General features: G+C 31.7%; 2 protein-coding genes across 5 annotated transcripts; one reads left to right on the top strand and one right to left on the bottom strand.

The window, feature by feature from the left end:
- Nucleotides 1–91: 91 nt before the first annotated feature.
- On the bottom strand, nucleotides 92–5,395 carry LOC149054390 (DNA replication complex GINS protein PSF1-like). 3 transcript variants are annotated; one of them, XM_089230368.1, is made up of 6 exons: nucleotides 5,255–5,395; nucleotides 2,117–2,181; nucleotides 1,964–2,053; nucleotides 1,802–1,892; nucleotides 1,625–1,741; nucleotides 92–388 (listed from the first exon to the last, which is right to left on the bottom strand). In XM_089230368.1, exons 2-6 carry the CDS (start codon nucleotides 2,149–2,151, stop codon nucleotides 245–247), a joined length of 477 nt encoding a protein of 158 aa, XP_089086494.1. In that variant the 5' UTR covers nucleotides 2,152–2,181; nucleotides 5,255–5,395; the 3' UTR covers nucleotides 92–244. The 3 variants fall into 3 exon arrangements, with proteins under 3 accessions (XP_089086494.1, XP_089086493.1, XP_089086495.1); XM_089230367.1 differs by lacking the exon at nucleotides 5,255–5,395 and adding an exon at nucleotides 2,330–2,726; XM_089230369.1 differs by lacking the exon at nucleotides 5,255–5,395 and adding an exon at nucleotides 2,467–2,724.
- Nucleotides 5,396–5,503: 108 nt separating this feature from the next.
- LOC149054391 (uncharacterized) lies at nucleotides 5,504–14,146 on the top strand. 2 transcript variants are annotated; one of them, XM_089230351.1, is made up of 7 exons: nucleotides 5,504–5,644; nucleotides 8,111–8,694; nucleotides 8,776–9,281; nucleotides 9,592–9,718; nucleotides 9,853–9,940; nucleotides 10,032–12,750; nucleotides 13,668–14,146. In XM_089230351.1, the coding sequence occupies exons 2-7, from the start codon at nucleotides 8,160–8,162 to the stop codon at nucleotides 13,737–13,739; spliced, it is 4,047 nt and encodes a 1,348-aa protein (XP_089086477.1). In that variant the 5' UTR covers nucleotides 5,504–5,644; nucleotides 8,111–8,159; the 3' UTR covers nucleotides 13,740–14,146. The 2 variants fall into 2 exon arrangements, with proteins under 2 accessions (XP_089086477.1, XP_089086478.1); XM_089230352.1 differs by having other exon boundaries at nucleotides 10,032–12,722.
- Nucleotides 14,147–14,892: the final 746 nt, after the last annotated feature.

Below are 14,892 nucleotides of genomic sequence, written 5' to 3' on the forward strand. Positions count from 1 at the left end.
TATTTTTAATAATAATAAAACCCTTGGAAAACCACTGATTATATGATTGATTTCTAATAATGGATACCAAATTTAAAAAATATATACATAATTGGTTTTAAGCAAAATAAATTAGCTATATTTTAAAATTTACATTTTTACTGAAATATTATAACATTTACAAGATTAATTGAATTAATATTTATTATATACAACCATGGTGATTAATACAAATGTATATAATTCCAATGTGTTGTGTATATGATTAATGTCTGACTTGTTCTAAAATTCCCTGACGAATTAGTGGCTCAGCTTGCGATCTTGATAACATATACTGACTATTTTTTCGTAAAATCAAAACTTCTCCACTTTCTAGTTCTAATTTACCAGCATCCACTAAACTTCTTACCTAAAATTTAAATACATACATTTTTTTCTACAAAATTAAAATTTATAAAAATGATTATGTAACGTTTTAAGTAAAATTTTATAGTAGTGCTATATTTTGATTTGATTTAATATTAACATGATGTAACCACTTTCTTTATGAAAAGATGACCAATTCGTGAAATGGAAACACGTTTTTTACACTGAAAATGAAATTGAAAAATATTTCACAAAATGATCACTTTTTCATGAAATGGTCACTCAAATTTAACATTGTGTAATTTATTAACCGTATTGTGAACATTTTTTATTTATTAGAGCAGGAAAATGAATTGTGACAACGAATGTTACATTTTAGGCTACCTTTAAAACAAACACATATTTTGGTTCGACAAACACTTTTACACTAACAACTTAACGGAAACGTCAAGTTTGATTATATCCATATTAACCTCGTGCCCATGTCAAATAATACAATAAATACTTAAGTAATATCTAAATTATTCTATACGACTATTATACTACAATTACCAGACTATCTGAAATGTATAGATGATATTTATTAGTTTTGACATTGATTAAATACAAATAGATAGCCCATTTCAATGTAATTTTGGAAACCGTAATTTTAGTGTTATTATGATTTCATAGATCGCGTCTACAGTTTTGTTGCATAATAATAATAGTCGATGAACAATAATAAATATGTTATGTAATAAATATTATAATATGGTATAGGCATCAACTATTGGCGACCGAACTATAATGTGATCATTAAGAATTAACCTTGCGTAAAACTGTCCAAATTGTATCTGGAGGTCAGGGATTTTTAAGTTGTTCCTATAAAAGTGCTTGTCAAACCAAAAGATGTGTTTGTTTTAAAGGTAGTCTAAAATGTAGCAGTCATTGTCACAATTCATTTTCCTGGTTAATAAATTAATATGATATAAATAAACTTTATTACTATACATAATTATTTAAGTTAAATCTATAGGGGTAGAATAAGTTGTTAAATGTTGTATTTTAGTACACATAGTGAACGACCAGTTTGTGAAAAAAATTACACAATGTTAAATTTGAGTAACTTTTTCATAAAATATTTTTGAATTTCAAAAAGTGTAAAAAACAAGTTTTCATTTCACGAAATGGTCATCTTTTCACGAAAAGATTGATTCACAAAGTGGCTACGACAGGTATATCATATATTCCTTAAGACCTATAATCAAAAATCTTTAGAATATTATTTTTATATATTTACTTCAGTATAAAGTGACTTGGGAGGTTTGGTGTCATGAGTTAAATTGAGTCCAGTATCTGATCCTATGGTCTTCATATACGAGACCAAAGTTTTACAATAATTATTAAACCATTCTATCTGAAAAAAAAAATCTTTTTTTTAAAAATATAACATAATACATAATGAATTTAAACAAACCTCGGATTGTGAAAGATTTTGTCTTACATCTGATGGTAGAATAGCCCCTATCTCCCATCTCATTTCTTTTAATCGCTGCAGTCTAGTCCATCTATAACATATATATTTACTTTTAACTTATTTGTTGAGAATCTTAACAAATGATTAACAATTTAACTTTACATATATGTCATCAAACATCTTTTATTTCTTTCTATAGCTGCACGTCGTAAACGAATAGCATCCAATGGCAAGTTATCTTTTTGTTTGCGTCTGAATTTTAAAATTGTCTAAATCAATTGAAACACAATAAAAAATAATCAAGTATTAACTTACAAGAACTCAATAATTTCTGTATCTAAAGTTTTCATCTCAGAAAGCACTTGATTGATTCCATCATTCTATAAATCAAAAATTATTATTTATATAAATATTGTAACGCTGATACGTCTATAAAATTTAGTATATTAATTTAGATTAAACAAAATATGATATATAATGTAATATAAAGTATGGAGTAACTATTAATGATTAATAGTAAGTAAGTACATTGTATGGCGGTATAGTATCTTCACGAGAACGTTCCAACTCCTTTAATAACTCAATAACTTTATCACAATACATATTTAAATTTTTTTAAATACAACAGTGAGTAATAAAAAAATAAATATAAAATATAAAATTACTCCATCAGTTGACTGCCAAGTTGCACAATATTTTTTTTAAATATTCAACTATTTAAGCTTTCAACTTATCTGTTATGTATTATCATTAATGAAAAAAGGCGGCAAAATTAAACATCAAAGACGTTCTAAATTTAGGTACCATAACAAAAGACAAGTGAAATTTGGAAAACTCTAACCAAGCCGTGGAAGTGGAAATGTTTTAAGATTTCTACTCGTGTGGCCAATGGCCATGTCCCAAAGTCCCATGACACATGCCTATTAAAGTATTAACTTATTGCGTAGTGCGTACTGCGTAGTACCTTTTTTTTTTTTTGTGGTAGTAGTCGTAGTACCACAGAATCTATAAAATTAGATAAATCAATAGATTAAAATAGATTTAATCTATCCTGGGATAGCGCCGAGTCAAGGTTTATGGATTATGCTATATTAATATATTATTGAGTATGATCTATAAACCTTGATACCGATTAACATACAGTGATAATATAGTATCACAGATTATACAATCTGTCTATTTAGTAATGCTAGTATATAGTGAAATGTGAATTATATGGGTAAAATAAAATAGGTAGGTACTATAAAAAAAAAAAAATAGGTATTAACTTCCTACCAACCAACAACAACCTTATACATATGAATGTCATGCTCATGACATTGTGCATTTCTGCTTATATGCAATATATAATTCTTCTCATATACATGAACGACTGCAGTTGTTCTATTCCCGATTTGGCATAATTTTATTGTAGTACACCTCTACAACTTAGTAAAAATGAAATATTTATAAAGCTAACACATACCATTTACTATTCACTATTGGGTATATTATATTGTACAGTAAATTATACTATTTATCATCAATTACATTGAACAATACGTAGATGATATAACCAGATTACCTAGGAAAACTGTAGAATTGTGTTAGAAAATAAAGCGTTACACGATATATTAAGATGTTTTAGATATTATATAAATAATAAAACGAGTAAAATGAAATTCTTGAATAAATTCCTAAATAGCAATATATAGCATTGAAAAACAAACTTTTATTTTCATATTTAAAATGTATCATTATTTTAGAATAAATGTCTAGTGCGTACAATAAGTATAACGTGTATTTGCAGTGTAAAAGACACGAACAAATTACATGAAAGGTGCTATGATGGATGAAAGATTGAGATAGCCTAATGATTTTAAATGATTCAACAAAGTTCAGGTGATGGAATCAGTTCTTTTTGTGAGCATATAGTAGTGGGTTTTCAGAAAGTATGTATAAAGATTATAAAGTGTACAGAACAGGACGAACAGCAGCTGGTGTATGAATAAGTTCACGATGGTAAATAAGTTTTGCATGGAGGAAACGTTTGTAAAAAAAAAGTATAGCAGTTTCATTGGTCTATTATAAGCTCAAGTTTTAGCGATTTGTTTGAGACATAGCCTAAGTTTAGTCCTAAGGAGCTCCAATTGGCACCGTTGTCCTCACTCCTCTGTTTTAACGATAAAACGACATACAATATAAATATAAAACGGCTCGTAATTAAAAGCAAAGAGACATATAATATTATTATATCAGTTTATCACGCATATTCGAGTTCTTAGAAGTTACTACCCCAGAATGATGACTATACGAATATACGATGCAACGCCATCGATGGTACTATAATGCAATTGCATATTTTTTTTATGAAATAAGTTCAAGAGATAATACGAGTTCACAAATAACAGTCGACCGATTTTAGTTAGGTAAATAATTAAATAAATAAACAAGCTTATTAAAAAATCAGCCATGTTTTTAATGTTTTTATTTTTTCGTACGGAAAACAATATTACACTCAACGACTTAGTATTTGAATATAATATTCATCAGGCGCGTCTTCAGGGGGTTGGGGTTCAACCCTTCACCCCCGAAATTATTTCCCTGGTATAGTAATTAGTAATTTTCCTATATACTTACTAACTTACTATAGTTATTTTTGAACAAATGATATTCATACAATTTTGATATTTAGCATAATAATAGTAAAATAATAAATTATGAGTAAGGAGAAAGAAATTGTTTTATTATGTCGCTGTACAATTTGTATTTCTATAATTTCTACCCCCCTCCTTCCCAAAATGTTATTCTGTGTACTATTATATGTGTATTATATGTATTATAGGTATATCAATCAAAATTGTGAGTTTTATGCTATATAATTATTTGTCAAAATATGTCTAAACTATAAATATTATGACGTAGGATGTTAAGCATAACGTGTTATACCCGTGTGAAAGATAATAATTGTTGATTGCGTACCCATCCCGCGTGATATTATTATTACTACTCGTGTTGTTGTTGCTATTATAGCAGGTATTGTTGTTGTTATGTGTTGTACCTATATCATATACGCGACACAGTCGTCGTGTGGTCGCAGGCCGGCGGGTGGTCGCGGACCGTGACCACATTTGCCGGCGGGTGGGCTGACGACGACGACAAGGGAATGACGAGCGTCCCCTCCCGAACCATCCGCGGACGACACGCTCGGCGACCCGAATGTCCCGCCCGCCAACACCGCACCGTGATCTCTTAACCCCGCGCACCGCTCACCACGATTAACCCATCGAAACACGCGGCGCCCCGCGGGGAACGAACTCGTTCAACGCGGAACGCGCGCTCTACCGGTGTAACTGGGAACCGGGCGTTAATACAAACAAAGAACGTGTCCAAAGCACGTCCAAGGTGTACGGACTGGAAAATGTAAAATAAAAAAAAAAAACATATCACCATTCACCGAAGGGTGTTGTTTACCGTTTAGCAGCAGCTATCGTTTATTTTTTCCTGTCAGGCCGGGCGTTTGTTGGCGACGTTCGATTAACCGACCGCGTTGTTCCGCAGTCCGTCTTTGTTGTTACTGTCCGAGTCGCGAGTGTCGCGTAACCACCGCACCGCACCGAAGACGACCACCGCCACCGTGTGGCCCCACAGACAGTGCGCATAAAATGTCCCGCGGCCGCTCAGCGGTTTCACGGCCGTCGTTTGACTGAATACCGTATCAGCCATTTTGTTTGCGCGTCGACGGCTTACCCGGTTCCCAAGTTCAACGAGGGCGACTCCTCGCGAATCATACTCGGGGCCGACACATTCTTGATGTACCACACCGGAAGCGCAATCCTCTACGTCGGGATTACATAAATTTTAGTAAGTACCTACTACACCGTGGTAGCGCGTGTCGTGTGCGCGCGCCGCGGCCGACGGCCAGACGCGCGCACTCGACTGAAATGCCATTTCGGCCACCCGTCGACGATCTGACGACGGCGGCCACCGTGTACCGGCCCGGAACTTAGAATGACCACTGCCGCCGCCGACGGCCACGGTGACGAATCGTCATGAGGGGACCCCGATTTATCTGCCCCCGATGGCTGGCTGGCCGGCCGTCCACTCGTGTCCGGATACCTTCTTTAAAACCATCCATGTGTACAGTGTAAAGAGTATGCTTACCATGCCCAGCCGAGGTTTATTGAAATACCACCCTGGACAGTTGTATCAGATATTTGAAAAATACGAAAATATCAGAAGTACCTATATTATAAGTGAAGAATCTGTAAGGTTTGGCTAAGGTCCGGTTTCTATTTGACGCTGTGACATTTTATGCCTGGCACTGATTGTGGAATGTGTATTATGATCAGTGAACAAAATACCTTAGTAGCTTATATCAATTGAATAATCGCCTATTTTATAGATAGGTAGATTAGTAGTGACTAAAGAAAAGGCCAAAATTAAAAAACTAGATATACATGCCCATACCTAACAATAAGAAGTGATTAAATTCATTTGAAAATACCATAACTTACTACTATTTTGTTGTTTCTATATCTGAAAAATAGTGTGTATTTGGTACTTATTATTTTGATTTAAATACAATCTAGTCAAGTGCGTACTGTGACATTTTTTGTGAGCACCAGATATATTTTAAGAATATTTACTTACAGTAAAAAAAAAATCCTAATTTCCTAAACCAGGACTAGGTTAGTATGTAAGCAGTGACTAATTTGTTTTTTTTTTACTTTAATATTATGTAGGTATATCATTAGGTAGCCTATTAATAATTAATATGTTTTTATGTTGTCATTAAAACTGTATAAAAATAATGAAAATTTATTTTCTTAAGCAAAATGTCAACTATTTTATTTACCAATTTCTAATCTTGTATTTTTTTTTGTATTGAACAAGCTTATTTTTTCTAAATCATTTTTACTTGGTATAACTATTGCCTTGTCTAAAGATTAAAAATTAAAAATGAGAGATAGTTACATAGTAGATTATTTCAATGTTCAGTTTGTGTAATGGTAATTTCTTTTTTAATACAGTTTGAATAGGTGCCTACTATTGATATTACACTAATAAAGTAAGATACTAGGTCGTATTAAGTAAAACATTTACCAAAAAAAATAATAAGTTTGTACCTAACTAAAAACATTTCAATACAAATTATTATGAGCTGACTCAAATTTGGGTAAAACAATTTGTGCTTTCTACATCCATTTACTTATTTATATTTTGAATATGAAATAATAATACCTATTGAATTTTATAATATTTATTTTTTAAATTAAAACTGTTTTATAATAATTGAACTAGCAATAACTTATCATACACATAAGCTTTAAAAAAGTGTATTAAATACCTAAATCAATTAATTAGGTACCTGCAAAATTATAAATATTTAGGTGTTTTTACTTGGTATTAGATTATCTATAAACATAACAATATATAGGTTTTTTATTGATTAATCATAGGAAAATGTTATAAATTTAAACATAGTTTGGCAATTGCACTAGTCGATATCAATGTATATTCTATAATACTGTACTCAATGGTAATTGGTAGTAGAAAGTTATACACTACAAGTTATTAGCATACCTAATTAATAATTAACTTATCATCAGTTCATGTTTGTATTTTTTATGATTCATAATAATTTTGCTATTTTTATAAGATATTTAAATTTTTTTAATATTACTTCTATTAAATTCTTTAAAAGATTTTATTTTATTTTGAATTTTAACATACCTACTATTGTTTGTATTCCTACATAATATAGCTAGCAATTCATTTTTGAAATATGGTTTAAGTAAATATTATTTACAACTATTTTATATCTGATCTAAATTCAAATGATTAGATATGCCTAAATTTACTTATAAATTTATAACGTACCTATTCATTTTTACTCTAACTAGTTTAACTATGGTTTAAACATAGTGGGAAGGTGTAGAGGTGCCAACATAATATATTTTATCCCTATCAATTATTATTGGTTCTTAATCTGTGATTTAAGTGTTCATATAATGTATATCATCTAATGCAGGGACACAGACAACCTCACCCTCTTCTGGTGGCTGTGTGCATATTGTATAACTATATTATCCAACATTACCTAAAACCAGTAAAACTCAAACTTTGTTAATGATTCCATATTCCTAGTACCTATCTACCTAGATAATTTTTAATAACAATAATTAATCATCTACTTATGTAAGAAGATATTGTTTATTTGATATATTTTGTGGAGATTTTTTAGAGGTACCTAATTAAATTGTTTAAAAATAATTAAATATAATATATACCTATTCAGGTTGCCTAATTTTAATGTTATGATTCTAGGAAAGGATAAAATGGTGTTAGTGGTCGGGGCTCGCGGTCCTGGGCACGGATGGCGGCCCCAATGAGAGAGGAGCTGGGTGGGGCGGTGGCGGCGTCCACAGATAGTGTTGGAAGTGGCAATGGAAACAACAACAATACCAGCAGTAATGCAAATTTTGAGTATGACGACAATGAATGGGATATTGGTATAGGCGATTTAATTATCGACTTAGACGCAGATATTGAAAAAACAGGATCAACATCTACAACTACAACTAGTGAAGCCCTTGGTGTTACCAATAGTGCGGCTACAACAGTCGGTTTAACGGCTGGTAGTGGAGCCATGTCAGGAGCAGCTGCCACTGCACCCACAGCCACTACAGCTGGCAGCAATAAAGCTACTGTTGAGCATTCAGCTACTGTTGATAAAGGATTAAAAATGAAAATCAAACGAACAAAAACAGGGACTAAGAGCTTTGAAGCTAAACATGAAATCGTCAAGCCTGGCGAACAAAATGGGTCTTTAGCTTCCACCCAATCTCAGTCAAGTGGCAGTGCCTCTTCAAACGATTCATCTGGATCTTCCGCTGAATCTAAACAAACTGGTATACATATTTTTTAACTTAATTATTTTTAATTAGTTAAAAACAACTAAACTATCATTTGAAATTATATTTTTTGTTAAGGTAAACATTCCAGTACATCTAGTACCATTTGTACTACTCCTTCAACCAATACTACTTCAACTGTAAGTTCAGTTAAACGTGGATCAAGCAGTCATCGAAGAGATAAAACAAAAGACAAACAACACAGTTCATCTACAAGTGGTGATAAGTGTCATAAAGTAAATACTAGTTTATCTTCTGAACTTAATGGTCGAGGTCCTGTTAGTCAATCAGCTCCTAGAACCAGCACTTTCCCAGCTTTATCAAGCAATACACAGTCACCTAATGTACCGGGTCCTGGACCACCGGTTGGAGAAGCAGGAACTTCAACATCTTCAAGTGTGACCAATGGTCCGGAGCAAATTGTATCACCCCCAGTAGTTACAATGGAAAATTCCCAAACTACTACAAAGTCTTCTGCAGCATTGTCTACCTTATCAAAACCTCTGCAATCTACCTCACCACCCCCAACCAACAAAATAAAGACTGCTAATAGTTCAACTTCTGCTTCCCTAACAGAGCAAAAGGTATATAAATATTTTTATATATACTTATATAATATAAATTTTGCAATCTTGAGTATTTTTAAATGAAAAATAATATTTATACCTACATTTTATAACCCTTGTTATATTGTATGAAAAAAAATTAAATAATTAAAAACGTGAGTTCAACTAACTTTATTCAACAATTTATATTTGTCTAAGTAAAAAAAAAAAAATTATTGTTTGATATTCAACATTTCAAACAGACAAATTTCTATGTTTAAATTTAATTATAACTTTGTTTTGACATTTTTTAATATGTATTACTTATTTACTCATAATACATTTTCAGGAAACAGCTGATGCCTGTGTTGGTACTAGCATCAGTGTTGGAACTGTAACAGAGCCAGATTGTTTTGGACCATGTGAACCTGGAACACATGTTAATTTAGAGGGAATTGTATGGAATGAAATTGAAGGTAAATAGAAAAATAAATAAATGCACATTAATTGTTTACTTAACATTAATTTAACATATTAAATTATTTTAGTTCCAATTTTAAAATAAAATAGAATATGTATGTATTTATTTTTCATTAATTAATAATTATAGGTGTGCTTGTTGTAAATGTAACATGGCGAGGAAAAACTTATATAGGCACATTATTAGACTGTACTCGACATGATTGGGCTCCTCCTAGGTAATTAAAAAATAAATCATTTTCCTGTTTTGTGTAATCTTTTACTTTTGTTAAATTAATAATAGCAAATGTATATTATGATTTATTTCAGGTTTTCTGAAGCATCTGCTGGAGAACCAGAATGTCGTTTACCTCAAAAAGGACGAGGGAAAAGAGGTCGTGCTAGTTTAACTGCTAGTCCCAGTAGCGATTTGGTGAATTTTACTGAAACCAGATCTTCAGTTCATAGTAAACTTCGAAGTAATGGTACAAATAAATGTAATAGCAGTAATAATTCAAGTAGAAGGGGAACTTCGTCTCCCACCCCGTCATCATTTGCTCCACCACGTTCAGATTCTAACAGCTCTAATAAGAGGAAGAAGCCCCCTGGTTCTGAAGATGAAGCTTCAGGGAAAAAAATAAAAGCAGAGCCAGCAAGTCCACCACCTATGTCACCTACTATGTTAGATTGTCCTGAACCAAATTGTTCTAAAAAGTATAAAAATGCAAATGGTTTAAGATATCATCAATCGCATGCACATGGTGCTGCTTTGGATGATGAAGATGCTGACACTAAAGAATCTGGTGGTGCAAGCACTTCTGAAAATGAAGATGATACTAGTCCTGTTTCTGTGAGTAATTCTGGTATCCAAGATAATCTTAAAGAAGAGCAGCCTATTGTCATCAGCCAACCAATTGAACAACCACAACTTTCTACAACTCCTCCAGTGACTGAAGTGGATCCTCCAGCTCCAATACAATCTCCTCCTCTTTTAGTTACAAAACCAAGTGTTCTGAGGTTTGGCCTCTCTGGGAATGAAGAGACTAATGTTGTTACCCCTACATTGACCGCTCCTAAAACAGTTCTATCAGTTCCTGTTGTTCAGCCAGCTCCTACTCCACCACCATTGCTACAGCCAGCAACTCCTTTGCAAGCAATTGCTCCTACTTCTCAATCGCCTCAACCCCAACCACCAATTTTACATGTACAAAGTCCAGCATCACAGCAGTTACCTACACCTCCACAAATTCAACCTTTAGCATTAAATCAGCCACAAGTTCAAAAAGTACCACAGTTCAAAGTAAAGCCAGCATCTGCTCTAATGCCCACTGAAGACAGTATGAAAGGCAATAAAGATATTAAAAATAAAGCTGCAATGCCATCATCACATAAAAAGAAAAATCGTAAATCACCAGCTAGTAGTCCAAGACCATTTTCTATTGATCAACCACAATTTGACAGCTCAAACTGTAGCCGTGAAGATGTACAAAGTCCTGCATATTCTGACATCTCAGATGATACTGCACCAATTCTTGAAGTTGAGATGAATGATAGTATGAATAAACAAAAATTATCCACTGCCGATAAAAAGCCAGAACCAAACACTTCACATTCTCCTCATCCTATCCAGCCATATAATATGTACCCATCATATTATGGTCAACCACCTTATTTGATTTCTTCTGTACAACCAAATGACACATCCAAACCAATTAAAGAAGGTGAAAAAATTAACCAACATTCACAAGATTTAAAAATGTCGTCTTCAACGGGAGATAAAGATAATAAAAAAGATTTACAATCAAATCAAGCTGCTGAATATCAGCAACAAAAGCTTTTACAACAATATTTTAATTACGATTCCTATGTTCAAAATTATCCTTATAATATTGGAGCAGGTTATCCAATGTCTATGGTACAAGATAAAGAAATGAAGCCCGATGATAAAAATCATCAACCTTCAATGCCTGGTACTTTGAGTGTTCCTCAGCCTAATAAATTAAAAACTGATCAAATAGTACCCAAAGAAAAACCTCCCCATCAAAACGAAAATCATCAAATTATGAAAGAAAGTATTGAAATGAAGTCACAAATGAATTCAGCTTATATGTTTTCACGTCAACAGCAGCAGCAGCAACAACAACAACAGCAACAACAGCAGCAGCAACAACAACAACAGCAGCAACAGCAACAACAACAACAGCAGCAGCAGCAGCAACAACAGCAGCAGCAAGATGATGTAAGGCGTTATTATGTATATCCAGATCAAAGACGGAAGGATCATAGTTCTAGTGATCATTCACATACAAAATCAAATACACCAACTAAGCATTCTATGGGCACAAACTCAATACACAAACATAAAGAAAAACATGAAGACAAAAAAGATGATAAAATTTGTAAAAGTTCTTCTCATATATCAGAAGGAGTTAAGCCTACAATGGAAACACAAGGACCACCTCCACCTCCTACGTCTTCATATGCTTATATACACCCAGGTTTTATGCAGTCACCTCATTTTGCTGGCGCTTTGGCTTTTGATCCCATGTACAGGAGTGCAATGAATCCTATGTTGGTGCCTGGACCTTATGGCAATACGCCACCACCCCCTTATTTACATCCTCAGCTACATGCTCAAATGCAACGGTATCATGCACCTGAAGATCTCTCACGACCAGCTGTTTCTACACAGTCGTCAACTCCTTCCCAACCACCATCTGGGCCTAAGGCGGCTCTTGATCTCCTACAACATCATGCTAGTCAATATTACTCTTCGCATAAGATACATGAATTACAAGAACGTGCCATTAAGTCGCCTACACCTAAACCGAATGCACAATCGGGATTAACGCCAGCTCCATCACCAGGAACTAGGCAATCTCCATCTTTAACGTCAACTGGCATTGTACCATCTGCCACTGAACGAACTACGTCTACTGGTCCTCCTTCGTCTACCCAATCTTCTGGTAAATCTGGATCAACCGGTGATCCAAAAGACTGCCGTTCACCACCTCCTCAAAGGCATGTACATACACATCATCATACACATGTAGGTCTTGGATATCCATTATACCCAGCGCCTTACACGGGCAAGCCTATATAATAATTGTGTGTAATTGATGTCCCAACATTACTGTTCATCAATAAACATATTTTTTTATTGTATTGGAATTTTTTGCGGGACAAATTGACTCAATGCACTCTTATTTTAATTCTCATTAAGATAATGCTTAACTATCTTAAGTTGTAATCTTATTTAAGAATCTTTTTTCTATTTTAAAGCTACTGTTTTAATCACTTTTGCCTAATTTATTATGTCTATGGCTTTATTGGTCAGACTATCTTTTGTTCCAGTGTTGAAAAAGGTAAAAAAATATTTTGCTTTAAATAGAAGCATTTGATAATAATTAACAACTGTTATTGTTGTTAATAATAAAGCATATTATATGTATGCTTCCTTATAAGTTTAAGGTTAACTTTAGATACAGGAATGCCATTAAACAGTAGCGTCCTTCTATAAATTCATATTTGACACAAAATTAAACATTTTTACTATTCATTAAAATATGATAGTAAAAGTAAATACTACAACTATATTTGTTAGTAGTTATTTCATAACAATTTGCACAATTCATGTAAAATATGATTTTTGTGTGGACAAGTCTGATCAAATCTAATAATGGTTTACCTTAGTTCCATTGGCAAATCATAATTTGATTTTATTACATTTATTATTATTTTATACTATTATAAATATCATTTTTATTTTTATAACTAATTATTATTATTATTTTTGTAATATTTTAATTATAATTAAAAAATTGACGGGTTCTTCGTATAATTTTGGAGTGGTCATTATATATCTAATTAGTCTTAGGGAATAAAATAATTAATATTATTTGATTGGCATATTTAAATTGTATTTTATTAATTTCTTCTACCTTACACTTGGATTTTTTTCAGCAGTTTTCCAATAAATTTGTTTCACTTAATTCAAAGGCTGTGATTTCGAATCGAGGCGAAAGATTTGGTTTTTAAGTCTTTAGGTGTACACATTCTTAGAGAACATACGTGTTTTTTTTTTTGTAAATTTTTATGTAATTATGTATAAATGTCAGATATGTATTAATTTAATTTGTAATAGTTTTATATTAATTTTAATTAATTAAAAAGGTACATATATTTCATATATTACATAAATTGCCCAATTGTACATAAATAAGATGTGAAGAAAAATCACACTGTGAATATGCTAGGCTTTTTCTAGGCAATCTTTATTAATGATGATATATTATTTATTATGACTACATATATTAAATGTAAATATTTTATGTGGGATTTTTTGTACTATAGTTGGAAAATATATTTTAGTATTTTTTGATTATTAGGTGAATAAATTTATATTATTATTATTGTACACTTAATATATAGAAACCTAACTAGTATATTTTTTTTTAATTAATTATTTTTAAAGACTACAACAATGTTGTTTTTTTGTCTGTTGATGATAAAAGACTGCACATTGAAAAAGTAAAAAAAAAAAATTGATATTAGAAATGACTTAAATTATTTTGTTTAGTATATACCTAAATTGTGTTATCTATAAATCTATAAAATTATATTTATTGACTGTAATTACTAATTAGTTATTAAAATTTAAAACATGTCCTTATTTATTCATGTTAGAATTCAGTTTTTTTAAAATTTATAGTTATCATTCGTCATTTATTTTATCAAACAAAATTTTATTGTTTAATAAATAATAATAGTTAGGCTCTAAAACTTAAGGTTATAGTCCTTCAAATTGTCTTAGGACATCATAAACTCAATTTGAGAAGATTCAATGGAATTCAAAATATTCAAAAATTATGCTTAATATGTATAATTTGTTGCTTTATTTATTTTTATTTTTTATTCACTGTTTAAGCATTACCATAGGCATAAGAAATTCATCAAAACTAAAATTTGCAATACATTTTACTATTTTAGTAAACTAATGTTCAATTAGATGGATTAAATTATAAAAGTAATTTTCTTTTTTTTAATATACATATATATTATTTATTTTATTGATACAAGTACCCAAATATATTTGTGAATGTAAAATTATCTAAAATATCATTTTTTTAAACTAAATATTTGGTAAATTTATAAGACCATGTAACCTAGTCCTCAACTAAACAATATTTAA

The sequence above is a fragment of the Diuraphis noxia genome, unplaced genomic scaffold (genome assembly GCF_037042655.1).
Source record: "Diuraphis noxia isolate RWA-SAM2 unplaced genomic scaffold, SU_Dnox_SAM2 contig0007, whole genome shotgun sequence".
In the NCBI taxonomy this organism is placed as follows: domain Eukaryota; kingdom Metazoa; phylum Arthropoda; class Insecta; order Hemiptera; family Aphididae; genus Diuraphis; species Diuraphis noxia.

Excerpts from the sequence above, each read along its gene's own strand:
- LOC149054391 (XM_089230351.1), top strand. The coding sequence starts at position 8,160 with ATGGCGGCCCCAATGAGAGAGGAGCTGGGTGGGGCGGTGGCGGCGTCC. Across the intron at positions 9,282-9,591 it reads CTTCCCTAACAGAGCAAAAG|GAAACAGCTGATGCCTGTGT; the intron begins GTATATAAATAT and ends ATACATTTTCAG. Across the intron at positions 9,941-10,031 it reads CATGATTGGGCTCCTCCTAG|GTTTTCTGAAGCATCTGCTG; the intron begins GTAATTAAAAAA and ends GATTTATTTCAG.
- LOC149054390 (XM_089230367.1), bottom strand. The coding sequence starts at position 2,404 with ATGTATTGTGATAAAGTTATTGAGTTATTAAAGGAGTTGGAACGTTCT. Across the intron at positions 1,742-1,801 it reads AAAATCTTTCACAATCCGAG|ATAGAATGGTTTAATAATTA; the intron begins GTTTGTTTAAAT and ends TTTTTTTTTCAG. Across the intron at positions 389-1,624 it reads CCAAGTCACTTTATACTGAA|GTAAGAAGTTTAGTGGATGC; the intron begins GTAAATATATAA and ends TTTAAATTTTAG.